The 25910-nt window shown below is 42.6% G+C and overlaps 1 protein-coding gene across 1 annotated transcript in view; it reads right to left on the reverse strand.

Annotated features, from left to right (window-relative positions):
* Positions 1–1089: 1089 nt before the first annotated feature.
* GLB1 (galactosidase beta 1) overlaps positions 1090–25910 on the reverse strand; it is an 89965-nt gene continuing 65144 nt past the window's right edge. The window contains exons 13-16 of the mRNA XM_063113639.1: positions 23868–23981; positions 22376–22507; positions 19848–20102; positions 1090–1663 (exon numbers count right to left, since the gene is read on the reverse strand). Coding sequence (XP_062969709.1) covers positions 1427–1663; positions 19848–20102; positions 22376–22507; positions 23868–23981 — 738 coding nt within the window. The 3' untranslated portion in view covers positions 1090–1426. The remainder of the gene's footprint in view (positions 1664–19847; positions 20103–22375; positions 22508–23867; positions 23982–25910) is intronic.

Genomic DNA, 25910 nt, shown 5'->3' on the forward strand with positions numbered 1-25910 from the left:
TTGTCTCAACCCATACATGTCTCCTGTAGTTGGCTCAACCAGAGTTTAAAAACTCTCTGTTGAATCCCAGATATTTATCATTTGTGCCTATGAGAGAGAGAAAAATACACTGTCATGAAAATATGTGATAGATTGGCATCAAAAATCTTTCCTTTCTCTCTTCTTTAAAAAAATTACATATTTTCGATAAAGAATTTAAAAATACAGATAAAAGTAAGCAATCTTCCGAATACTTACCACCATCATATAATCAGATTAGTGGTTTTTTGTTAATGTTATTCCAAAACTTTCCTATGTGACACAAGCATGTATTAATATAGTAGGCATGCAAAGTGTGCCCAGACTCTAAGGCCAGACTACTTGGGTTCGAGTCTCTGCTACTTATAGCTGTGTGATCTGGTAAATTGGGAAGATGACAGCACATCCACCAGAATTCTTGTGAGGGGCAAGTGAATTAAACATACGATATGCTCCTGACTGCATGGTATAGAACAAGTACTCAACAAATGAGAGCTACTGCCCATTCAGGACATGCATATCATGTGACACCATGTCCCTGCATATCTGTGCACGCAATTAGCATGTGCATGTATGCCTGTCTACCGACATGTGTACATGTATCTATTATCACGTGTACAGGACTGTATGGTGTGTGGATATGTGTGGTTCTTATTTCTAAGCACACAAAATGAGATCAAGTTTAAGGTAACATGCTTTTTTTTCACACAACATACCATGAAAGTGTTTTCATACAAATAAATATAGATGTGCATCACCATTTTAATGGCTAAATACTACCCTATTGTACAGACACAGCATGCTAGGAATACCGTGCAACTGTTGATCATTTAGGTTATTTGCATAATTGCTTTCAGCTGTATGGGTTACTGAGTAGATACCACAGAAATTCAAAAGCAAGCCAAATAATCAGAAAAGCAGCAGTCCACTAGATCAAACCAAGACTATTTTCCACCCCTTTGAATCTCAGTTTATTGAAGTGGCTTATTCAGCCCACTCAAGTCTAGTTAAGATTTAAGTCAGACCATATAATTTAATACCTGCTCACATTAAAAACAGTAACACCATCACTTGAGTACAAATTTTATTTAACAAAAAAGACATGATTCCTTTACAATAAAAATCAGAAATGCCTTTAAAGCTCCCATTCCAACTCTGCAGATACCTCTGTGCATGACTGTGCTGTCTCCTCCCTTACACACTGGGTGGTCCCCGAGGGTGGGGGTGTCAGGCGCTGCAGGGCTGCAGAGAAACTGCAGGTGAAAACGCACACCCTGAATTTGTTTTCCAATCTAACTCTTTTGTGAATGCTGGCATGACAAGGGGGATTTTAGAGGTATGTGTAGGGCTCAATCCCCAAAGGATCACAGTCTTTAGTCATCACGCATGGTCCAGCCATGAGTCTTGATTAAACAGGCCTGCAGAGATCGGGGGTTGGAGCTGCGTCAATAACCGGTTTGTCCACGAACTCCACGGCGCACAGTTCTGAGCCATTGTTGCTGCAGGGTGCACGCTCCAGTTCCAGCACTATAATGGTGTTTGGGGCCGAGATCCTCAGGATGTGCTTCGGCACAAACAAGGTCACCTGGGGACCCCTTGCTGGCCAGTAGCGGCCAAGGTTAAAGCCATTAACCCACACCTGACCCTGGAGAGAGAAAGAGAGAAGACCATCAACCCCAGCTGTAGTGACATCCCTGAGGAGAGTGGGAGCCCTGACAGATGCTGAGGCAAGAAACACCCCCACCAAGGGTGGGGTTGAGGCCTAGGCCCACGCCAGGCTTGCCTCCAGCATCCTGCTGGGATAACTGGCCAAGTCGGGCAGAGAGTGACAAAAAGAGGAGGGATAACAAAAAGTTGCCCCCCACACCCACTCCTGCTTCAGGAAAATACATGTTTGGTCCCTCTGACTGGCTTCAGCAGCCACAGATGTCAGTCCTGAAACATGGTCATTTCACCCCATTTCTGAATTTCATCCTGGGTCCCAGGGACAGCTGCCTCCATGCACCAGCATCTCCCTGACTTCTCTGTACACAGAAGAGAACTGCTTCCTCCTTCCGATGAGTTTTCCTTCTTTCTTCTCCCCTCTCAGAGAACACTAGGGCCTGCAGCCTGAGAACTGACAGGTATCAGGAGCTGTCCCCAAAACAACCCCTCAAGATGAACAGGGGGTTGAGCGAGGGAGAGAAAGGGGCCCACGCACTTGGGTGTCTGTATTACTGCTGTGTTTTAATGATTCTCACAGCCGCTCTCAGGGTGAGCGTGTAGACGGCATGTTTGCTTCAAGGAGCGGAGGTGATCCTGCAAGCTGCAAAGACACTTTCTGTAAGTAGGGGAAGCTGCCTCCTGTAACAAAACTGGAAGTGGGAGAGAAACTTCTAAAGAACAAGAACCATGTTTGGGTTGTCTGCACAGCCTCTCTGCATGTGCTAGGATTTGCTTAGAGGATGGGACTCGACAATTGGCAGAACAGATGGAACAGTCCATCACAAAAAAAGAAAGTGAAGGAGGGGAGATCACACACGCATACACAAGAGAAAGAGAAAATCTGGGAGAAGGAGGAAGGAAAGAATAAAGGGAGAAAAGAATGGAAGAAAGAGGGAGGAAGAAGGAAAGAAATTGCTATTTACAGTAGCGCACATATACTGGGAGACACCCTGGGAGGAGGCCCAGACACAGCTGTCACCTGCTGAGCCCTGATGCCCATCATGCTCCGTGACACACTGCACTGCACTTGCTTGCCCTAGAGCTACTCAGTCGCTTACCTTTGGGTATTTTCCAACCTTCAAGTGTTCCCTTTATTCCCGCTCCTTCTGAATTTCCTACCTGGGTCCTCATCTTAGTCCTACCACTTCCTAGCTGTATGACCCTGGGCAGGTGTAACTCATTTTTTCACACCAGTAATTGGGAAGAATGGTGACAGAAGGAAGCGATGCCTGACAAGTGGTCAGCGCAGTGCCTGGCCCTGGAGAAGGGCTCTGCAAGAGGTGGCACTGCTTACACTTATAAAATGAAAAGATGCTGGTGCTCGCTTGGCTGCAAAAGAAGGAGGTTGGTGATTAAAAACCATCTGTCTGTTGGATTAAGTCATTTAGAAAATGGATGACTGTTTCACAGTTCTCAGAACTATTTCACTCTTGTTTTTACCACGGGATATGTTATCTCGATCCATCCTAAAAGGTTTTTACAATGACAGTTTTACCAAATTTTTATCAGTATAGAATCTGCTGGTGCCTTGTTTTCGTAGTATCAGAGAACTGTAGCACTTCACTTTTGCAGTCAAGGGAGAAGACGGTTTCAAAGGTAGATTAGTGAGAGGGCTCTGTGAGCAGCACACGAGGAGTGGTATGTACTCCACAGGCCTCCTGTGAGGTTCCCCACAAAGGCCAAGCCAACTTCTGACCAGCTGGCAGGTGAATAAAGTTGACGTTTGGTCCCTTCTCACACCTAAAGTTCTATTTCATAAGTATCCAAGAGACTGTCCCTCACATCCCTTGTGCTGAATTGTGCATGTCAACCTGGTAAGTGAGCTGGGAACTGATTCCCTGAATCCCCTTCGTTGGATGGTTCTGGATTGGGGTGGGTCAAAAGAGGACCTCGCTTGAGATTGGGAAGGTGGAAGAGAAGCAGCAGCCCTGGCTCTTGGGAGGTTCTCATGGTTAGACACAGGGACTGATAGAACTAAGGGTCCCCGGTGAGTATGGCTCACCCTTGGTCCTCTGCTCCACACCCTGCTCGTCTTCCCAAATGTTGGCCCTGCTGACCAAAAGTTACAGTAGCCTCACAGAGGCAATGGATCCCAAACCTGTGGGCTCACCAAAATACTACTCTGGTGTCTGGACTTGTTTATCAGATTCCCCCTGGCCACTCGTGCCAGTGCTTCAGGAAGGCTGGTTGCTATTTCTGCCTCTGATTCCCTGCCCCTCTCTTCTGGCTGTCACTTTCTCAGCTTGTCCCACATTTGTGGGAGGTCTATTTCCTGATAGTGAATACTCACAGTGGCTCTACTGCCCAGACTGAACTGTGACTGACAGATACAACCCCGATGTGTGCAGCCTTGCCTAAGGCTTTCTTATTTACCCACTCTTCTTTCCTATCCAAGCTGTGTTATCTATGCCCCATTTCATCTCAGGTAGCTGTTGAATGGACAATTCCATGACTATCTTCCCCATGAACTATAATCTCTTAACAGGCAGAGATGGTGTCTGTCCCCTGTTTTACCAGCAGCCAACAGTGCTTAGTACATAGCAGGCCCATCAATGACTGCTTAGTGAACAGTAATGGATGAGTGAGTTACCGCCTCCTTCCAGTACATTTATGTATCAGGCCAGGGTTGTTGGAGCCATAAAAGCATAACCCAGAAATGGCAAGAAATTTCAAATGAAAAATACAGATGCTTGATTTTATTTTGTCCTTACATATGCGGTAGAACCAAAATTTGGAACTAGCTGGGCCTAGAGTTTCCCTTATGGGAAGGTTTTCTTGGTCTTGTTTTTTAATTCATAAATTCAATTCCTTTAACAGATATAGAGCTATTTCAATTTTTGACTTTTTCATGTCAATTTTATCAATAATAGGAATTTTTCCATTTCACCTGAATTTTCAAATTTTTGGCATAAAATTATTCACAATATCCTCATAGGTCTGTAGTAGTGTCTCCTTGTTTTTCATTCTTTATATTGATTAGTCTGCCATCGTTTTTTTTTCCTTGATCAATCTTGCTTGGGTTGATTAGATTTTTTGCAGGAACCAACTTTTGGCTTTATTGGTTCTTTGTTGTACATTTGTTTTTTATTTCACTAGATTCTGGTATTATAATTTTTATGGCAAACTTAAAGCAAACTTTAAAGCAAACTGAAGCATAACACGCATATAGGAAAATGGAGTTTGTCATTGCACTGTTTGATTAATTAAAAAAATAATAATAACATTCTTGTATAACCAGCATTCAGATCAGGAAATAACATGACTGCACCCAGAAATATCTATCTTGCCTCCTTGAAGTTGCCATCTCCCACCTCCTTCCTAGTAATGTCCACTATCGTGGAGCTGGCTGGTTAGCTCAGTTGGCTAGAGCACAGCCTTATAACAGGTTCAGATCCCCATACCAGCCAGCCGCCAAAAAAGAAAAAAAAAAAGTAATGTCCACTATCCTGATTTCACTTGCATAGATTAGTTTTGCCTAATTTTGAACTATATATAAATGTAATCATACACTATATGGTTTTTTATATCTATCTTATTACATAGAACAGTCTTTTGTTGATTTTAATTGCTGTATGGTATTCAATGGTATGAATATGTCAATGTTTATTCCTTTTACTACTGGAAACGGGCATTTGGATTGTTTCCAGCTTTTGGCTATTAAAAACAGCACTGCCAATATGAATATTCTTGTACATGCCATTAGGGACACACATGTACATCTCTCTCATAGGAGTGGAATTGCTGGGGCATGGTGTATGCATGTGTCCAACTTTAGTAATATCATAAAGAGTAGCTACGAAAAACAAGTGCAAAGGAGGAATGGAATTTCACTTTCAACTGATTTAAATTTAAACATAAATAGCCACGTGTGGCTAGTGGCTATCATACTGGATAGCAGAGTTGAGATAGGGCAAAATGCCTGTGATTTCCTCATCAGCCCACAATCTCTCCACTTCTCTCCATCCTCACAGCGAGCAAACATCAAGCCACGATCAATGCTGTCTTAGACTACTACCTCAGCCTCTTCACAGGTCTCCTGACTTCCTATATCAACTCTAGAACGCAGGCTCCACAGAGCAGCCAGAGTGAAAATCGGATGATTTCCCCACATTCTGGCTTCCAACCTCCTTCCCGTGGCCACAGCCCATGCCTTCCTCCTCTCTGCCCTGTCTTCACCATGCTCCCCTTGCTCACACAGCCCTCCACTACACTTCTCCCCACCATAACACACCACGCTTGTCTCACCTACGCATCACCTAGTCCCATGCCCAAGCACTGTCCCCCAGATCTGAGGATTTCTGACCACTCAACTCCATCATCACCTCCTCAGAGAGCAGGCTCATGAGGCTTCTTAATACTGGGCTTTCCATTCCGAGTCACTCACTAGCCCTTAATCTCTTCTTCTTCTAGTTATTATTGCTACTTGAAATTTGTATCATTGGTTTGATGACTGCTTTATCAGCTATTACCAGCTACATTACAGGCTTTATGAAGTGAAAGTCTTTGCTCATCTTGTGTGAGTGAGATTCTCAGCACTTAGCAGAGTAATATTCAATATATACTTGGCAGCACTCATCAGATAGCACTTGTGGTAATTCTGCTGAGAAAAGACTCACTGAAGAGGCGACACGAAGCTCTACTGAAAGAATACTTCACGTTCCTCTGCTCCCAGTTTAAGAGTTTTAAAGAATATTGTTCTCTAAAAAAAGAAAGAAATATTTACATTCCTTCCTTGATTAGGACCAATGTGGCGGGGGGAAACACTTTAAAAGAATGGAACCTAAAAAGAGTTATATTTTTTAAAATATATACTTTTAAATATATAATTTAAACATTTATATTAACAGAATTTCACTTCCAATTAAAAAATACATACTTTAAAATTAAAAAAATATATATATATATCTGTTTTTTGTTTCTCTTTAAAAAGTTATGCTGAAATTATTGGGGGTGGGGGGACTACGCACATGATGGTAAATGTGACCTAGAAGTAGATACACTCTTAATTAATGAAGTGATCCCCGCTGGGGCCAAGTATTTATAGCACGAATACCAGTGGCTCCTGTGGCTTCCCAAGGCTCTCCCAGCTGAAAGAGTTCCATCACAAAGTCTGACTCTTTCTGACTGTGGCTGGACCCCTGGAAAACTCCCCACCTTTTGCTAATATCACCAAGGTGATAACAATAGTCTCAATAATGTGAGGTTCCTGGAAATGCCTGACCTACTTCTTTGTTGATCAGACAGATTGTCTGTCTGTCTGTTTTAAATTATCTGGATAAACACAATCTTCTCATAAGAATTTAAAGCTAAAGTTTCAATATTGTTTTAAGTTGTAGTTTTAAATTTTTCACATTTTGGGGGGGAGTGCCTTTAAAAACAACAATCAATTCAGGTTGAATGTTAACTTTGTCATACTCTGAAAGAAGACATTGAGATACTTGGAGGACTTAAAATGGATAAGACTAGACTAAAAGGTCTAGTTCTCAAGGTTAAAAGGCTCTAACCACACACAACTCATGAATTTACTGTGATGCTAACGTAGGAGAAAGAAAAGAAAAAGAGGACAATTAAAAAAAAAGTAAAATAGAGAGGGGGCTTGCTTAGAGATAAGATGTCAGATTGTGCTAAAGTACACAGGAGAAAATTCTCGCCTTCCTTCTGAACCCCAAAGGGGGCTGCAGCTGATGTAAATTCCACTCCTTTGCTTCCTCCTTGGGTCTTAGAGTAATAAAGTTAAAAAACTTTACAGTTTCTCTGTATTTTAGGACAGACTCAAATAGAATTGAAGCCTCAAAAGCATAAAATATTAGCATAAAAGAGGAATCACTTCTTTCCCTCTTCAAATCCCAAATAAAAATTCCCTTCCTTCTCAACTCCCAACAGTTTCATTACTGTTTGACATTTTTAATATAATGTCTCACCAACAACAGTCATCGAGTAACCTCACAGATCTGGAACAAAGCTAAGAACGGGTAAGCAAAAACTATCTCCAGGCAGCCGTCTAACAGGTGTTACAAAGTCTATGAACTAAAAATTGTAGGAGACCCTCCTGTTTACACATAATTCTTATGTGTTTTATTACTAAATTAATATATATTTGTTGAAAGAAGTCTGATTACCTGGTTTCCAAGTTCATAGGAGATTAGATGGAAATAGGAGATTTTGTGAGAGGTAAGCATAATTGCAAATCAGGCCAAAAAAATGTTTAAAAATCATACCAAATTTAGAATGAAAGCAGGGTCAAGCAGTGCTAAGACCTTGTGGCATATTGAAAAAATGGCCACAATTCTTTGCAGCTCTCTCTATTCAGAGGTAGAATCTGTTTCTCCATTCCTTGGATCTGGATAGTCTAATGACTTATTTTGGCTGAAGAATCCTTGCATTCTTTCTTTGACCCCTGTCCAGTCACCACGTGAACAAGGCTAGGGTAGCTTGCTAGATGATGCGGGGACATGGCCCTGTTTTCTCTGTTGCCTCAGCTGAGAGCCAGCTAACATCCAGGTGGTCACGCCCAGCCCAGATCAGCAGAAGAAACACCAAGTCTGCTAATACTCAAAACTGTGAGATAAATAAATTACTGTTGTTTTAAACCATTAAGTTTTGGGTGGTTTGTTATGTAGAAAAAGCTAACTGATACACATCTCCATAGCCACAAGTTGCCTCAGCATGCTACTTTTCAGGTAAATAATGTGTATAAACTCAATTTAAAAATAGTAGAGTCAGAGGAACGGGTAAGGGGTCATGAAAATCAACTACAATGTATATTGAGAAGTTAAAATAAAAAATAAAAAAATAAAAATAAAAATAAAAATAGAAATAGCAGAGCCATCCTCTACTAGTCAGTTCCTCTTTCACTAATCAATCGTCAAATTCTGTCAGGGTTCCCTTGGCCGTGTTTGTGCCTCTCTCAAGGTTGTTGCGAATGGCTAAGTGAGAGGACACATTTACTTAACTTAAACTTACTTTACATCACATCACCCCATTTATTTTCTTCCTTATTGTTAGTTACAGTGTTTAATTATGATGGCTTCTCCTCTAGCAGTGTCCTTCTCTGTCGTGTTCATATACTCCACAGCCAGTCACCAAGTACCCCCCTCTCTGCTACATTCTACACACACTGTTGCCATATCTGTAGACCATATTGCTTCGATGCTTAATACTTCCCCCTCATTCTACAAAGCTCTCAAGTTAACATCCAAACTCCTTGGCAGATGAGGCCACAAAACCACCTTTCCAAATTCATTTTCTGCCATTCCCCCCCTTGCCCTTTCTGGGTGGTTTCTCTGCCACTAGCCAATTCTCTGGATTCCAACTGGGTATCCAACAACTCAATTCAATTCTGACACTGTCAACCTGGAGTTAGTGTCAGATTTCACAAAATAAAGGGCTCAGCCCCACAAGACTTCCCCCACTTCAGATGCTACTTGCAGGTCTCTGGTGTTCCCACAACCTCCTCCTCAGGTTTGATAATCTGCTATAACGACTCACAGAAGTCAAGAAAATACTTTACTTATATTTACCAATTTATTATAAAAGATACAAATAGAGAAGAGCCAGATGGAAGGGATGCTTCCAGAAAAGTATTTGTGGGGAAGGGGTAACATGGAGCTTCCATGCTCTTTCCAGACAAACAACCCTCCCAGTACCTTGACATTTGCACCAACCTGGAAACTCTCTGAATCTCCTTGTTCAAGAGTTTTTATAGAGCTCAATCTCCAGCTCCTCTCTTCCTCCAAGTCATGCAGTGGGACTAAAAATTCCAACCCTGTAATCACTTGGTCCTTCTGGTGACCAGCACCACCCTGAAGCTATCTAGGTCCCTACCGCTGTGTCACTCATTAGCATAAACTCAGGTGTGACTGAAAGGGGCTTGTTATTAATAACAAAAGGCACTCCTACCACTCAGGAAATTCCAAGGGTTCTAGGAGCTCTGTGCCTAGAACCAGGGACAAAGACCAAATACATTTCTTATTATGCCATACCTTTGAAAATGTCAGTCCCACTACATAGAATGTCCTTCTCCCTTTAGGAGGACCAGACTTTTCCCAGCAGTCTTAGGCACTAACAATCTCCTCCTCTCCATGGCCTGACTACCTGGTTCCCATGTACAGACATCTCTTATGATCCTCTAGGCTCTGTCTACACCTCCATCTCCCCAAATGTACTGAGACAAAATGATTAACATGGACAAGGTTTAAAAAGTCCCATATACAGTCATCCCTTGGTATCCGTGGAGGATTGGTTCCAGGACCGTCCCCCCATACCAAAACTCATGGATGCTCAAGTCTCTTGTATAAAACAGTGTAGTATTTGCATATAACCTATGGACATCCTTCTGTATACTTTAAATCATTTCTAGATTACTTACAATACCCCAAACAATGTAAATACTACGTAAATACCTGTTATGCTGTATTGTTTAGAAAATAATGACAAGAGAAAGTCCGCACATGTTCTGTACAGACACAACCATCCTTTTTTTTTTTTTTTCTTTTCCAAATATTTCTGATCTGAGGTTGGTTGAATCCATGGATGTGGAGGCCGACTGAACTCTATTTTAAAAAGGCAAAATTTCAAAAGCAAGATGCAAAAATAGTTAAGAGGTTTTTTTCAGCCCTTTATTACACATTTTTCTATTTTGTGGTTTGTTTGTTTTTTTTTACATACTGAAGGTGGGGTTATTTGCTGCTAAAAAATAAAACTGTCAGTATTCTATTTTGATTCTTAGCTCTTCACAGCATAATATTGGTTGAGAAAACGTGAAACGTTATTCCACCCCACTCACCACCACGCTTTTCATGCACCCAAACCTAGTGCAAGAGGCTAACAAATGCGGGAAGGCTGCAGAGGATATCAATCTAAGGCTTATTCACATCCATCGGGAAGAGAGAGAACAGCACTGGCAGAACATGAGATTTCAGGCATGGCACGCATGACACGTCACTGAAGCACTGGAGGGGAACACTTCCTATTGACAGAAGATCGTAGTCAGAGCTGCCCTGTGTTTCTTAAACAGAGCAAAACATGCCTGACCCTTTTCCACTGAATTTCCAACTGATGTTCACTTGGCATTAGCCAGAAAGCTGCATCTGACTAAAGGAAAGCCAGAGTAATCAGAAGTGATTTTTTTTCATCTGGTGAATCATCCTTATCAGTGTCCTCATCCACTAAATCACGGTGATTTCTTCACAGCAAATGAATAGCAAAAGCCAAGAAGCCTGTGACATGGGCCTTGGTAGGGGCCTCCCCTGACGCAGGAGGCATGCTCTTAGAAATGGTCAGTGCTTTAGGCGACATTTGGTCTACCCCCCTGGCCTCCCCCAAATCTGCCAAAGGGCTTGTTCTTCTAAATGTCAGAACTCAGCGCTCTGTGGGGTAGGAGGATCTGTCTGTTCTGAGTCAAGCTGGCCCAGAACTATCCTCAGCAGCAGAGACCACCGTGCACCAGAAAACCACACAAAGTTCATGTTCCTTTTACAGACGACGCATGTGTGTCCTCTGACCTTCAGCTCGACTCACCCCGGGATCCACATATCCCCTGGATGGCCCTTTTTTCAAGTGTGAAGCTTAATTGATATATAATTCATCTATCATACAGTTCAGTGGTTTTTAGTATACCATCCACATCTGCAGGTTCTCATCTGCAGATTCAACCAACCACGGCTCAACAATATTTGGGGAAAAAAACAATAAAAAATAAGAATACAACAATAAAAAATAGTACACAATTTTAAAATACAATATGAAAACTATTTACATGGCATTTACATTGTATTGTTGGAGTGTTCCTGGACTGAAGCCATGTTGGGACCAAAAATCACATGGGCTCTAAAAGATTTTAGAAGGACATAGGACCTAAAATCACATGGGCTCTAAAAGATTTTAAAAGGACATAGTTTTTTCTTGGCATGCATTTCTCTGAGTTCCCTCTTTTCCTATGGTTACTGGATACTTTGAACCTTGGTTATAGGGCAAGATGACATTATTTACATGAATGTAAAGCTGTTTTCCAGCCAGTCTGAAGCTGCAGACTTGCCAGGAGGCACATATTATCCAGATCCTGAGAAACCAAGGAAGACATCAGTAAAACTGTGCTGATTCCACCCCGAATCAGGACCCAGAGACATCAAGGACAGGAGCAGAAACCACACAGTCCTGGCGAGACTTTGCACCTGGCTCCTTGCACAGGGCCCCCATGGCTCACGTCCCCCTCCCTCCTGCTTTTCGTTTCCCACGTTTCACTCCCTCAGCCCCCTCTTTAAAACTCCTCAGTAGACCTGAGCCCTTGAGACGGCTTTAGTCTGGCCATTCTCCTGCAGGTTTACCAGACAGATGGATTAGCCTAACGTCTCTCCTCATGTGACTGGTGTTCCTGAATAAATGCTGACTTCCATTTTCCCCAACGTTTGACTTTTGGGGTTATTCTTATTTGGGGACAGGCAGCCAGACTTGGGTTTGGTAATAGATTTTGGGGAGCCTCTGTGAGGAGATGAATGGCTCTAGTAACAGTATAAGGTATTAAAAGTAATGTAGAGATGATTTAAGTATTTGGGAGGATGTGTGTCGGTTACATGCAAATATGTATGCTATTTTCTATCAGGGACTTGGGCTTCCATGGATTTTGGTATCTGCAGGGGTCCTGGAACCAATCCATGTGATACAGAGGGATGACTGTACTATAGAGCTGTACAAGCATTACCACAGTCAATTTTACAATATTTTCATCACCCCCAAAAGAAATTCTGTGCCCATTAGCATTCACTTTCCATTTCCCCCAACACTCCCCTTCCCTGGTCCAGGTGAGCACAAATCTTCCTGTCTCCATAGATTTGCTTATTCTGGACATTTCATATAAGTAGAATCATGCAGCATGTGGTCTTTTGTGACTGGCTTCTTTGACTAAGCATGTTTTCAAGGTTCTTCCTGTTGTAATATGTATCAGTACTTAATTCCTTTTTATTGTCAAATATTCCATTATATGGATGACAAAATGTCACCAGATGATGGACATTTGGGTGCTATCCACCTTTTGGCAATTATGGATAATGCTGCTATGAATATTTTTGTATAAGTTTCTCAGTGGACATATGGATTAGATGGGCTTTGGGGAGTCTGAACCCTCTTTGCATTTATAAATATTGTATGTACGTGTACTTTTCAAGCATGAAGGTACAAAGCATTCATCAGACTGACTACATAAGTAAAGAAAATAAGTAAAGAAAAATTTTCCCTACCTGGAAAATTAGCATAAGTTCATTGTTTGGCTTTCGAGGCCCTGTACAAGGCTGCCTGCCTTTTCACATAGGCCTTTAAGTCAGACAGACCTGGGGCTCAGGTACCTGTTCCACAACCTAAGCTAAGTAACCTTACACAAGTTACTTAGCTCTCTAAGCCTCCAGCTGCTCATCTGCAAATTGGAGATAATGATCTGACATCCTACCACACATGCCTCTTCTGCTGATTAAGGAGACAATGTCTATGAAGTACTGTGCAGCATGCCTGGGTCAGAAACTCTTGGGTGTGACACCTTTGTGAGCTGACCAAGGTGAACCTCCTCTGACCTCCAAAATGTCCCATGCTTTTCCGTTTCTGCACCTTCGCTTCTGCTACAGAAGGAGAGGAAATAATGAGGGGGCAAGAGAACAAGACATGCTTGTGAGCTAAAGGGGTGAGATCCAGAGTGGACTTTACCTTGTCTTTAGATCCTAAAGCCCTTGATATCACTTCTTGGCTGCAAAAAGGGAGCAGAAAGATGGAAAGGCTGACAAAATGCCGGCAAGGGAGTATAAGAACAGGGTCTTGGTCTGGAGGAAGAAGGTGGGGAGGGGATTCAGAGCTGACTTCTTCCTAGAGGCCACTGGGCAGGAAGTGAGGGTTGAGGCAGAGAGATAAGTCTGACAGGAAGCCAAAGGAACACAGGAGTTACACCTGATAGCAGTCGAGGCGCGTGAGGTCCTCAGCGGAGGGGCTGGGAGAAGGAGTGAGGTGGCTTAAGGAGAGCAGAGAAGGTTAGAAAGGCCAGTGGGGAAAGGGAGAAGTGAGAGATCAAGGACTGCTAGGCAAGTCCAAGGGCTTCTGGAAGCTGGAGACAATGAGAGGATCGTGGCCATGAGGAATGCACTGGAGAGGCCCTCTACTCGCTCAGTTGCTGGTGAACGAGCAGAGAAGCCCATCCAGGATGGAGGATGAATGAGGGAAGCCGAGAGGTAGGGCAAGGGGGCAAGTGGATCGATGGCTCCTGAAAAGGATAGGGCAATGTCTAGGTTGCATAGAGGAGGAACTGCACCTTAATGGTGGAGTTTCAGGTCATTAGTAATATCCAAGAGTAGGGTTGGCAAGCTTAGAGACGAGGGGTAGAGACACATGGGCAGAGAGAGGATATTAAACCTGAAAATTCCAGAGGTATGTTCACCAAGATATAACATGTGCTGGGGCATAAAACAAGTCTCAATAAATTTAAAAGGACTGTGCAAGTATCACCACACTAAATTTTAGAACATTTGCATCAGACTCAAAAGAAACTCCATAACCATTTATAGTCACTGTCCATTCCCACCTTCAGCCCCAGGCAACCATTAATTCTTATTAATCTACTTTCTGTCTCTACAGATTTGCCTTTTCTGAACATTTCATTTAAACAGAGTCATAAAATATTTTTTGTCTGGCTTTTTAAACTTAGCATAATGTTTTTCAGATTCATCTGTGTTGTGGCATGTATAAATACTCCATTCCTTTTTACTGAGGAATAGTATTTCATTGTACGGATATATCACATTTTATTTATCCATTCATCAGTTAATGAATATCTAAATTATTTCCAGTTAATGGTTATTATGAATAATTTTGCTATGAACATTCACATAGAAGTCTTTGTGTGAACATGTTTTCCTTTTTCTTGGGTACAGACCTTGGAGTGGAACTGCTGGGTCCTATGGTAATTATATATTTAACCCTTGAAAAAACTGCCAAACTATGTTCCAAAATGTTTGTACCATCTTACATTCCCACCAGAAATGTAGGAGGATTCCTTTTCTCCATATCCTTGCCAACATTTGTTATTGTCGCTCGTATTGTTATAGCCACTGTAGTGGGTGTGAAGTAATATCTCATTAAGGGTTTGATTTGCATTTCCCTAAAGGTCGATGATGTTGAGCATTAAGCATCTTTTCTTCTCATGCACTGATTATCTTTTTTTTTTTTTTTTTTTTTAAAAGATGACCGGTAAGGGGATCTTAACCCTTGACTTGGTGTTGTCAGCACCACACTCAGCCAGTGAGCGAACCGGCCATCCGTACATGGGATCCGAACCCGGGGCCTTGGTGCCATCAGCACCGCACTCTACCGAGTGAGCCACGGGCCGGCCCATCATGCACTGATTATCTACACCATTTGTACACCTTCTCTGAAATGTCTGTTCAAGTCCTTTGCCCACTTTTTGATTGGATTGTCTTCCTATTGTTGAGTTGTAAGAATTCTTTGTATATTCCAGATACAAATCCTTGGTTAGCTATATAATTTGGGAATTATTTTCTTACAGTTTGTGGCTTGGGTTTTCATTTTCTTTCTTTCATTCTTTTTTATTTTTTTGAGAGTCTGAATGGTGACTTTATTTTAAAGAAATAAAGGAAAAAAAAGAGAAATCCATGTACTTAAACCTCACTTAAAAGCTAATTACAGTTTGACTTAGTGAAATAATAAGCAAAAGAGGGTTGAATTATTTTTATACAAACTTAGAGTAGCTCTTAACAGTGTTTCCAAATAAAAAGATTCCATGGTCAGTTCAAATGAACAGATGATACCACTCTATAATAACTGACATGTATTTGATTATTATAGGACTGTTAAACTTTACTTCTTCATATTTTTAAGATTATATTCTCATGTTATGTACAAGTAATTTCAACTTTGGAGAATTAATCACAACTTTCTGAATTTAGTTTTGTCTTGAATTTGTGTTGATATTAATTCTCATTTCTAACATTGAGAAATATAATTAAACCATATTCATCTTTCAGAAATGAGTTCTTTTTAATGAGTCTCTATGAAATGGTTATTATAAAGATATGATTACACAAATTCAATTCATATGACCCAAACTTTTAAAAATGATAACATATAAATAGCAAAAAGCGAGATTTGGAATAAATGTGTGTTAAATATTTTGGCTTGTCACATTTTTACAAGAGAGAAAAAATTAGAAGGAAATTTACATTCTATAATACCTACTTGGACACACCAAGTTAAGTCATTTTCTAAATGATGTGTTTCAAGAGCAAACATTTTTAATTTTGATAAAGTCCAATTTATAAATTTTTTCCTATAAGGATCATGCTTCAAGAGTCAAATTTAAGAAGGCTTTGCCTAACCTAAAGTCACAAGGATTTTTTTGTCTTTCTAGAAGTTTTATAGAGGGATTTAATGAGAAATCAATAAAAATTAGATATGCCTTAAAAATCCATAAATATATGGAAATTAAACAACACACTTCTAAATAGTCTGGGTCAAAGAGGAAATTGTCAGGAAAATTAGAAAATATTTCAAGGAGAATAATAATGGAAATACATTTCAAAAAACCTTTTAAAAAAAGCAAAAAATATAAAAGGGCACTTATTAAACACATGCCATGTGCATCTTTTGCCCTCTCCTTCTCCAGCTATTAAAATACCTTTTCCCTCTTGTTGGGAAAATAGAATAGCTTGGTCAGGGCCCTCACCTCGGGTCCAGTTGGGTGTGGTTCAGCATCCTTTGTAAGCAAATTGTGTGTGGGGGGGAGTGGGTGTGGGTGTGGGGGGGAGTTAGTGAGCATGTGTGCCAGTGTATCTTTTTAGTTTTGTTGCTATTCTTGTGTTCTTGAGAGAGAGAGAGAGAGAGTCGTTGGTGAAGCAGGCGGGTGGGCACTGGCCTTGGGTGTCCACCCTGCATGGCCATGCTTTTCCAAACCTACAGCTTCCAAGGACCTTTTGGCCAGTTGCCTAGCTCATAGACCTGCATGAAGGGGTCTGGTGACCCAGCCTGGCATGTGAAGTGTTTGTGACCCAGTCTGTGAATGGGCTTGAGGGGTCTGTGGGCCCCAGACCCAGCCTTAGCTCAACAATTGGCCCAGTCAGTGCAGGATTACTGGCAGGTAAAAGAGCTCGACAACTGGCGTGGTTGCCTAGCTTTACGATTGGCATCAGGAACAAGATTAAGAGCTAGACAATTGGCGCTGTGAGGATTCCAGGCCTTAACCTAGCCAGACACCTCTTCTTTAGGGTTAAATTTCTCAAAAAGAATATTTATGTTCAAGTGTCCATGTTGATGTTCACATGTTCATTTCTTTACTCCCCTCATAGAAGGCAGTCTGGCTCGTGGTGCTTCACTCCACTGGAACAGCCCTACTGAGGTTCCTAGGGTTGTCCTTATTGCTAAATCCAGCAGAAGTGCTTCTGTCTACATCTCACCTGTCCTCTTGGCAGCACAGATGCCAGGTGTCCTCCTTCTTCTTTGGTCTCTCTTCCTCAATCTTTGTCATATTTGTGTCCCTCAAAGGTCAGCCTTAGGTCCCCTTTTCTTCCTTCTGCATCCTCACTCCTTAGAAGACTTCATCCATGCCTTGTGTTTAATGACCATCTATACACCAATGATTTTCTACATATATTCCCAGCCCAGACTCCTCCTTTCAATTCCCAACCCATAGATACAACAACAGCCCCCTCCAGTATCTTCTCTCAGCTGTTCTCAAGTGCCTCTGCTATGGTCTGATTGTTTCTGTCCCCCCACAAGTTGCTATGTTGAAATCCTAATGCCCAAAGTGATGGTATTTGGAGGTGGGGACTTTTTTTTTTTTTTTTTGGTGGCTGGCCAGGAAGGGGATCTGAACCTTTGACCTAGGTGTTATCAGCACCATGCTCTAATCAAGTGAGCTAACTGGCCAGCCCTGGAGGTGGGGTCTTTGGGAGGTGATTAGGTCATGAAGGTGGGATTAGTGCCCCAGAGAGCCCCCTTGCTCCTTCAGCCATGTGAGGACACAGAAAGAGCCATCTATGAGGAAGCAGGCTCTCACTAGACACCAAATCTGCCGTTTCCTTGATCTTGGACTTCCCAGCCTCCAGAACTATGGGAAATAAATTGTTGTTTATAAGCCACCTAATTTATGGTATTTTGTTATAGCAGCCTGACCAGACTAAGGCAGCCTCTCAAATTTAATTTGTCCAAATCTAAATTCACAACACCCCTCTCCCAGCTTGAGTCCTCTTCTGAAGCTTCTTCTCCCAGTATATGGTACCATCTGCCCAGCAGCAAGCCTGCAACCTGAGTTACCTGAGACACAGCCATCTCCCCAAACCCTCACATACAATCCATTATCACATCTTATGAATCTAACTTTGAACATCTCACAAATAGCTGATGTGGGGCTGGCAGGTTAGCTCAGCTGGTTAGAGCATGGTGTTATAACACCAAGGTCAAGGGTTTGGATGCCCCTATTGGCCAGCCATGGAAACAAACAAACAAACAAACAAACAAACAAACAAACAAACAAAACCCCACAAAAAACCAAATAGTTGATGTTATCTCCTTTTTAGCCATTACCATCCCAGTCTCCCAATGAGACTATGGTCCAGCCTCCTAGATGCTTTCCCTGAATCCACAAGTACCCTCACCCAATCCATTCCTTTTTTTTCATTGAAATATAGTTGATTTTACGTATCTGTGGGTGCTGAATATCAATACCTGTGTGCAATATGTGATGCTCACCCAACCCATTCTGCACACTGTGGTCAGAAGAGCTTGTCACGTCACAACTGTATCACATCACTCTCTTCAGTGGCTCTCAACATATAGACAAACCTTTAACAAGGCCTCTAATGCCTGTCCCAATCTGGTTTCTACCTTCTCTCCATACTTGCCATTTTCCAATCACATTGCCTTTGTACATGCTGTTGCCTCTCCCTGGAACATGCTTTCCTCCCTTTGTTGCTGTGTCAATTCCTGCTCATCCTTCATATCTCCATCAAGCATCACTTTTTTAGGGAAGGCTTCCCTGACCTCCCTACAAGGTCAAATGCCCCAATTATCATCAACCCATATTTCTTCTTAGTACCATCACAGCTGCAGTTTTACCATTTAATATGGGGTTATTATGCGATTCAGGTCTGTCTCTCCTGCTAGACTGAAAGTTCCATGAGGGCAAGGATCATGCCTGGTTTTATTCATCACTATATCCTTAGTACCTGGCACAAACTTGGGCATATATAGTCACAGAATAAGTTTGCTGAATGACTGAGTCATGGTAAGGTCACTGAGGATGAAAATAGGACTTGAGGTGGAAAAGAAGACAGTGAAGGAAGATATGCCAATGTCTTCAAAGAATAAAGGATGTGACTGGGAGATGAAATGGACAAGGACGACTTGAGAATCATATAGATAATGGTGTGCAGCTGCATGAAAGTGGGGATTGCCAGGACTGGATTTTCCTTAAGACAGAGAGGAAGTGCCACTCATAAACAGTATTCAAAAGGGCCATGACCAAGGGCTTCAGCCACGCCCCTCCCCGATGTCTGCATCCAGTCCAGCAACAACCACTGAGCTGCCACAGGAAGGGCCCTGGGCTCCTTAGCTGTGGTGAGGGGGCTGAGGGCCTCAGCTATGCCCCCGTGATGTCCACATCCAGCCCAGCCATGACTGAGCCGGGGCCAGAAGCCCCCTGGGCTCCCCTGCCGGAATGAGGGGGGGTCCCATAGGCCTTGACCACACCCCCTTCTCCCTCCTTCCTCCTCCTCCCCTTTCCTCTCTCCCCCTCCCCCCAACATCTTAGAATGTAAAAAAAAAAATGACAATAAATAAATTTTTTAAAAAGGGCCATGATTTTTCTTAGAGGAAGCAAAAAAGTGTCATTCACTAAAGGAAGTCGATAAATGGGGCAAATGGTGGCACCTCTAAGCTGGCCACTGAATCCCTGAAGATCTGCCACAATCCTGCTCCTTCCTGAGGAATGAGCAAACACACACAGAAAACCCTCTAGCTCAAAACTCCACACTCAAAACCTGTCACACAGCATCTCATTAAGGCTCTTTTTGATTCTTTCTCAGCCACTAAAACCAGATGTTTGACACCTGAATTCAAACTCTTTTCATGAAGACACATACCTTGGTCCAACCAGGAAACTGGATAAAGGTATCCTGGGGCAAGTCTGGGATCCCAGTGGGAATGGAGAAGTTCCCCACATAAAAGGCTGGTAGTGTGTAGTTAGATGAGCCATGCGCCTGGGCTTCATCACGGTGGCCACTGTCACCATTGCCCCAGTCCTGCAGGTGGCTGTGCACTGCATCCTCAGTGTCCAGCGGGAAGATTGTCCAGTTCGTGAGAATATGGGAGCCAAGGGTCAGGTTAGAAACCAAGCCCTGCAAAGGAGAAACAGAGTACAGTGAGCTTCAGAGGGGAGGAAAAAGGCTTCAAGTGTCTGCGTTACAGCCCTGGAAAAGCAAACTGTGACACAAAACAGCAACAGTAACTGAGATTCAAACTATTTGTACATCAAAGTAACACAGATACAGCTTGAGGCTGACTCACATCTCTTTGGGAAGAGGTATATTTCCCAGACTACTACTTTCTGTCTCTTTTGAAGGTTGGGATGTCTCCACAAAAGGCCCAGTTTCTGCTTCTACAGAAAGGGAGTTGAGTTACTAGACCATTTGACCCCAAATCCCCCAATCTTCAGTGTTTGGTTAGAAGCTACTGCTAGAATGGAAGAAAAGATGGCGCTGTGGATTGACTGTTCCCCCCAAACTCATTGAAACTTAATCCCCATTGTGACAATGTTAAGAAGGTGGGAAATCCTATTATGGTAATGGAAAGGTGGGACCTAGAAGAGGTGATTAGATTGTGAGGACCGTGCCCTAGTGAATGGAGTAAGAAGTTGATGGTTTAAAGGTGGTCATGGCATGGTTCTGAGGGCTTTAAAAGGAGATTGTGTGAGTAGCTCTTTCTCTCTGCTCAGTCAGCTGCCATGTGACATCTTGCATTGCTGTCACCACCCACCAACAAGGCCCTCATCAGATGTGTTATCTGGACTTTGGACTTCCCAGCCTCTGAAACTGTAAGCAATAAATACTGTTTCTTTACAAATTAGCCAGTTTCAGGTATTTGTGTTATAAGCAACAGAAATGGACTAATACAGATGGAATCTGAGGAATGGGAAAACAGAGGTGTGGGGGATGCAAAAGAACCTTCACTCTGCTGCACATGGGGGGAGGAAGGGGATGGCCTCTTCCACAACCTGGAGCGAGGCCTGCCCTGAGCCCCTCAGCAGTCTCCTCAGGGATGATCACACCTGAGTCAACTCACCTGTGGTGAGGACCAAAGGAGGTAACATAAACGGGACTTTGACATCTGTAAAAGGACATAAAGGGTAATGATGATGGTAAAACTCAGACTTGTATTCAGAAGTTGCTGGGGTGTCCTTGGCAGTAGCCACCACATGGGAGCCTATGCTCATGACTCATCTAACTTCCCCTTCATGGCCTTTACTTGGGGAACTTTTCCATTCCCACTGAGATCCCAGATTTGTCACAGGACACCTTCTGATGCCAAGCCTCAATTGTCCACCTAGTAATTCAACAAACATTAACCTGGCAGCTGTGCGCCAGCCTCTTTGCTGGGTGCTGAGGATCCAGAAACTACACAACAGAGTCCCAGTCACCCCATGGGTCACGGGAACTATGAGAGCCAGGCAGGATGGCTACTAATTAGCACCTGAGCACAAGGACTATAAGAGAGACATTTATTCCCTAAGTGTACAATTGCCTTGCCTCAGAGTTGCCATCAAGAGGGTCAGGAGACAGCATGACACCTGTCCTGTCCTAGACTGGGTGGTGCCATAGTTCCCTTGATGAGGCCTTCTCTTCTCTTCAGGGCTGGAGGTACCTGAGTGGGAGCCTGTATTTCAACATCTTTGCATCCCCCCCAAGCACTTCATGGAGCATCTCACAGAGGAGAGCTTAACAAATGTTTGCTAAATAATGCTCTAAAAATGTTTTTTAGAAAAACATTTTAGGACTAGACACCTGGGCACAGAGTAACCCACAGAGGTGAGAGGCAGTGCACCAAGGGAAAAGGCTGTCTACAGTCCAAGAGTTTGTCAAGGACTGACTGTCCAAACCCACAAAACAGAATAGACCAAATGCTAAGGGCTTTGTTGGCAAGGGAGTGCCTTCCGCAGAGGAAGAGCACAGTGGGGTGGCTTCCTCCTTCTGTTTCTTTCTGCAGGATGACCAAACACAAAAAAAGAAGCATTCTGTTTGCAAAGCTCAACTTTCTCATCGTTGCAGAGGAAAACAGCTCTTCAAAACAACTCAGCTTATAGGCTGCAAAACAAATCAGGGTAGGTTCACTCATCAAACTTGGCAAAATCTCTTAAAAAGTGCTTCTATGATGTTTTAACTAGCTTCATGGTGGTGATCATTTCACAATATACAAATATATCAAAACATTAAGTTGTACACCTTAAATATTAAAAAATAATTTAATTTAAAAATTGCTTCTATGTTAATAAGCATGAAGGGAAAGAATGTACATGTGAGAGTTTTTCAGTGGATATACAAAAACTTCTTCAGTCTGCTTGGGCACAGTCTTGTCAACCCTTCAACCTCAGTCCTAACAGTGTGGCTTATCCCACCTTAAAATCATTCATATAGTTGCCATAGTTCACACGCCCCATGTTCTCCACCAGAAGGTCCAGAGTGGCTCCAGCTTTCCCCATTATGTTCAGAGCTATCCATTTGCATCGCGTAAGGATTCCCTGTGGGACCTGTGGGTTCAAGGCCAAATGAGAATTGAATTGGGGGTAAGAAGATCAGCAAAGAGAGGCAGCATGCTCAACTAATTTAGCCCTCACTCCCTTGCCTTGAAGTGTCACCAGCATTGGTAGGGAATGCTTTGATAGCCCCTGAGCCCGGGCCGGCCCGTAGCTCACTCGGGAGAGTGTTGTGCTGATAGCCCCTGAGCCCAAGTCTCTGGCCACTAGGCCAAGTTCCCCCAATCACTGCTTCCTAAACAGGAAAATCGCCAGACATGGTCCACAGCATGGAAATGTCTAGTATGTTTTCCTTTGTCCTGGAATGTTTTACTGTGCATCGATTTTTAATGGAAAGAGAATGGAGGCAAAATTCCAGGGGAGGATTCCTATTAAAGGAACTGCTTCATGTTCTCACAGTGCAAAAGTCAGCCATAAAAAAACAGCTTCTAACCAACATGGAGAGATGAGACAAAGTCAGATAAGATAAAATCAGAGAGTTAGGTGGAGTATTCTCACCTCAAAATACTTGATATGATGCATTAACCATGAAAATTATGTAACAGAAAAAAAGAATACATCTTCTCTGTATCGTTCCAATTTTAGTATATGTGCTGCCGAAGCGAGCACGAAAAAAAGAATACATTAGGTATTTTATCATCAACATATTTCTAATTTTTTAGAAGGTTAGATTTCTTTCAACTGACATCACACTGACTGCAATTCACTAAGACAACTCCTAAATTGGAATCCAAGAAACAATCACACCATCGGTACAGCATAATGTCTTAGAAACTTGCTCCCACTTAAATTACAGCTAGTTATAATAAGAGAATGAAAATATTGTAACTTAAAATTTTCTGAACAAATTTTCTTGGTTAAGAAAATCTTTTCATGTGTTCTTTGATATAACCGTTTCAGTGAGAGGAATGGAAATCCTAAAATGTATCTGCATTTGGTTATGAAACAAAGTTCATTGTGCATTTTACTTATAAGTGTTATGAGCAATCCATCAGAATATACTTTCTCAAGCAGGATGAAGGCACAAAGTTCAATGAACTTTGCAGAGTGACACATACAAAATGCTGTGGTCCATCAGAGAAGGATGGTCTTGGACTGGGGAGACCCAGAGGTTTATGAGAAGGTGAAGCCTTGAACACAGCCTTCAGGGTTAAGATGGGTGAGGGTGTATTTCAGGCAGGTGGGGCATGCCTGAGGCCATATCAGCAAGAGAGGGGCACAGCTAAAGGACATCAAGAAGAGGGGGAGAGCCTGAGGTTGAAGAGGTGAGCAAAGGTCTCAAATGCCATGTTAAAAGTGCAGACTACATACCCACGGTCAGGGCAGAAATGCACAGTTCAGAAACAATTCTTACCCCATCCACAGCAACATAGGCCCGATCGTGGATTCCAGTGAGGGGTGAAGAGAGGGGTGTTGGGTTGCTGCAGTCTCGAGGAAGTGTGGTTCGATACAGCACAAACCCATAATACTGGTTAGAAAAAAGATTTAAGAAAAATACATCACTCTTGCCATTCATTTAAAGAGAACATGGTTACTCTTGACCTGTATGAAAGTGAGCTTTCAAAAACCATAATGAATGAAAAGCTTCCCCCACCCTCAGCAAAATTCAACCTGAAACAAGGCACCTGGCTTAAGTTTTTAGATCATAGAATAACTATCATAACAGTAAACTGCAAAGAACCCCGAAGAGTGTCTAATCAAGCATCTCTTTCCCAAAAGAGGAAACTGGACCCTGGCCAAGTTAAATCATTTGCCCAGGGTCACTCAGGGGATCATATATTAGATATCAAAAGTTATTGATGTTAATTCAAAAAGGAAAACCATTTCCACTGACTGTGTGGGGGGAAAAAAACCCCAAGAAAAACCAATAAAAAAAAAAACAAGACAAACAACAACAAAGCCAAGAGAAATGCTCAGTTAAAACATTCTCTAAGGTCTTAGGCTAAATTCCCCCTACCATAAAAAGCAAGAGTCAATCAGAAACTGTTTAAAGTGGAGGAGCAGGGTGAAAAGAAATAGTTGAGAGACTAAGGTGTAACTGTTCCTAAGTCAGAAAATATTTTTAGATGATGAAATCCCTGATCCAAAAGGAAAGCCTGAAACAGGGTTGGCCGGTTAGCTCAGTTGGTTCCAGTATGGTGTTATAACACCAGGGTCAAGGGTTCAGATCCCCATACTGGCCAGCCACCAAAAAAAAAAAAAAAAAAGAAAACCAACATGGAATTGAGAAAAAATTCCCAATTTCCAGGGCCCAGAAAGAAAAGAAGAACACTTCAGCAAGTGAAACGGTGGTTTGGAGGAGCTGAGGAAACATTAATCCACCTTCCTGTGGTGCAGAAAAGGGACATGCTACACACGAAATGCTCCAGCACCACCCACCCAAACCTTCACGTACACGGAAACCTCCCTCCCAGACCTCAAATCTCAAGCTCCCTCTTATTTGTTTGTTTATTGGAAACTAACCGAAGTGGTAAGTACTAACTTAGAGGCTGAGGAAAACTTGAGAAGGGCTTCCAGGAGGGGAGCGGAAGCGGTGGCCCTCTGAGCACAGGTGTGGCAGAGGCCTCAGGGGTCAGAGGCACCAGCCTGTGGAGACACTGGGCCGCACCCCACTCCCTGCAGCCTGTGCCCTCCATGGGTTTTGCTGGAAATAAATATTCCGTGGGCTTGCCCCAGACCTGAAACAGCCAGGGCCAGGGCGCCCCACCCAGTTTGAGGGCATTGCCTTGGCCAAAGGTCAGAAGGCAGAAGGGCAGTGAGAAAGACCGATGGCTGCACATGTGTATATGTTAACCTGGAATTCCCTCCCCAGGCTGTCTGTGCCTTGTCTGAAGTGCTCAAGGGCCTTTCCAAGTGAGGAAGTTCCATTTTACAGATGAGGACACAGACGGACAGCCAGTGTGTGCTAGGACTGGAGAAAGAAACCTACCCCAATGTTAATGAAAAAGTGTGTGTGTGTGAGGGGGCTGGGGGGCTAGGGGGCTTTATTTATCACAAAACAGTGTTGTTGGAATAAAATCACAAGGGTAAAAATAGTAACTGGAGGCAAAATACACTAAATTAAGATAATTTATGCTGTTATTATGTCACCTTATTTTTCAGACTCCTTCCTGAAGGCAATCTCCACAGAAAATCAGAAAGGAGAACTCAGATAACATTCCATTTCAAAAAAATGGGGCTGAGATCCTAAGTCATCAAGCTGAACATCACAGGGTACAAACTGACCTCATGGGCATCCTGATGTCATGCCTGAGAAGGATACATCACCTTTGTCACGCTTGTGCCAAAAATGTTTACTGAATCTAAATAAGAGATAGACTTAGCAGTTTCAGATGAAAGAAGACTAAAGAGACATTATAACAAATGCAATGTGTGATCATGGATTGGAAACTAGATT

Source organism: Cynocephalus volans, chromosome 11 (genome assembly GCF_027409185.1).
Source record: "Cynocephalus volans isolate mCynVol1 chromosome 11, mCynVol1.pri, whole genome shotgun sequence".
Classification (NCBI taxonomy): domain Eukaryota; kingdom Metazoa; phylum Chordata; class Mammalia; order Dermoptera; family Cynocephalidae; genus Cynocephalus; species Cynocephalus volans.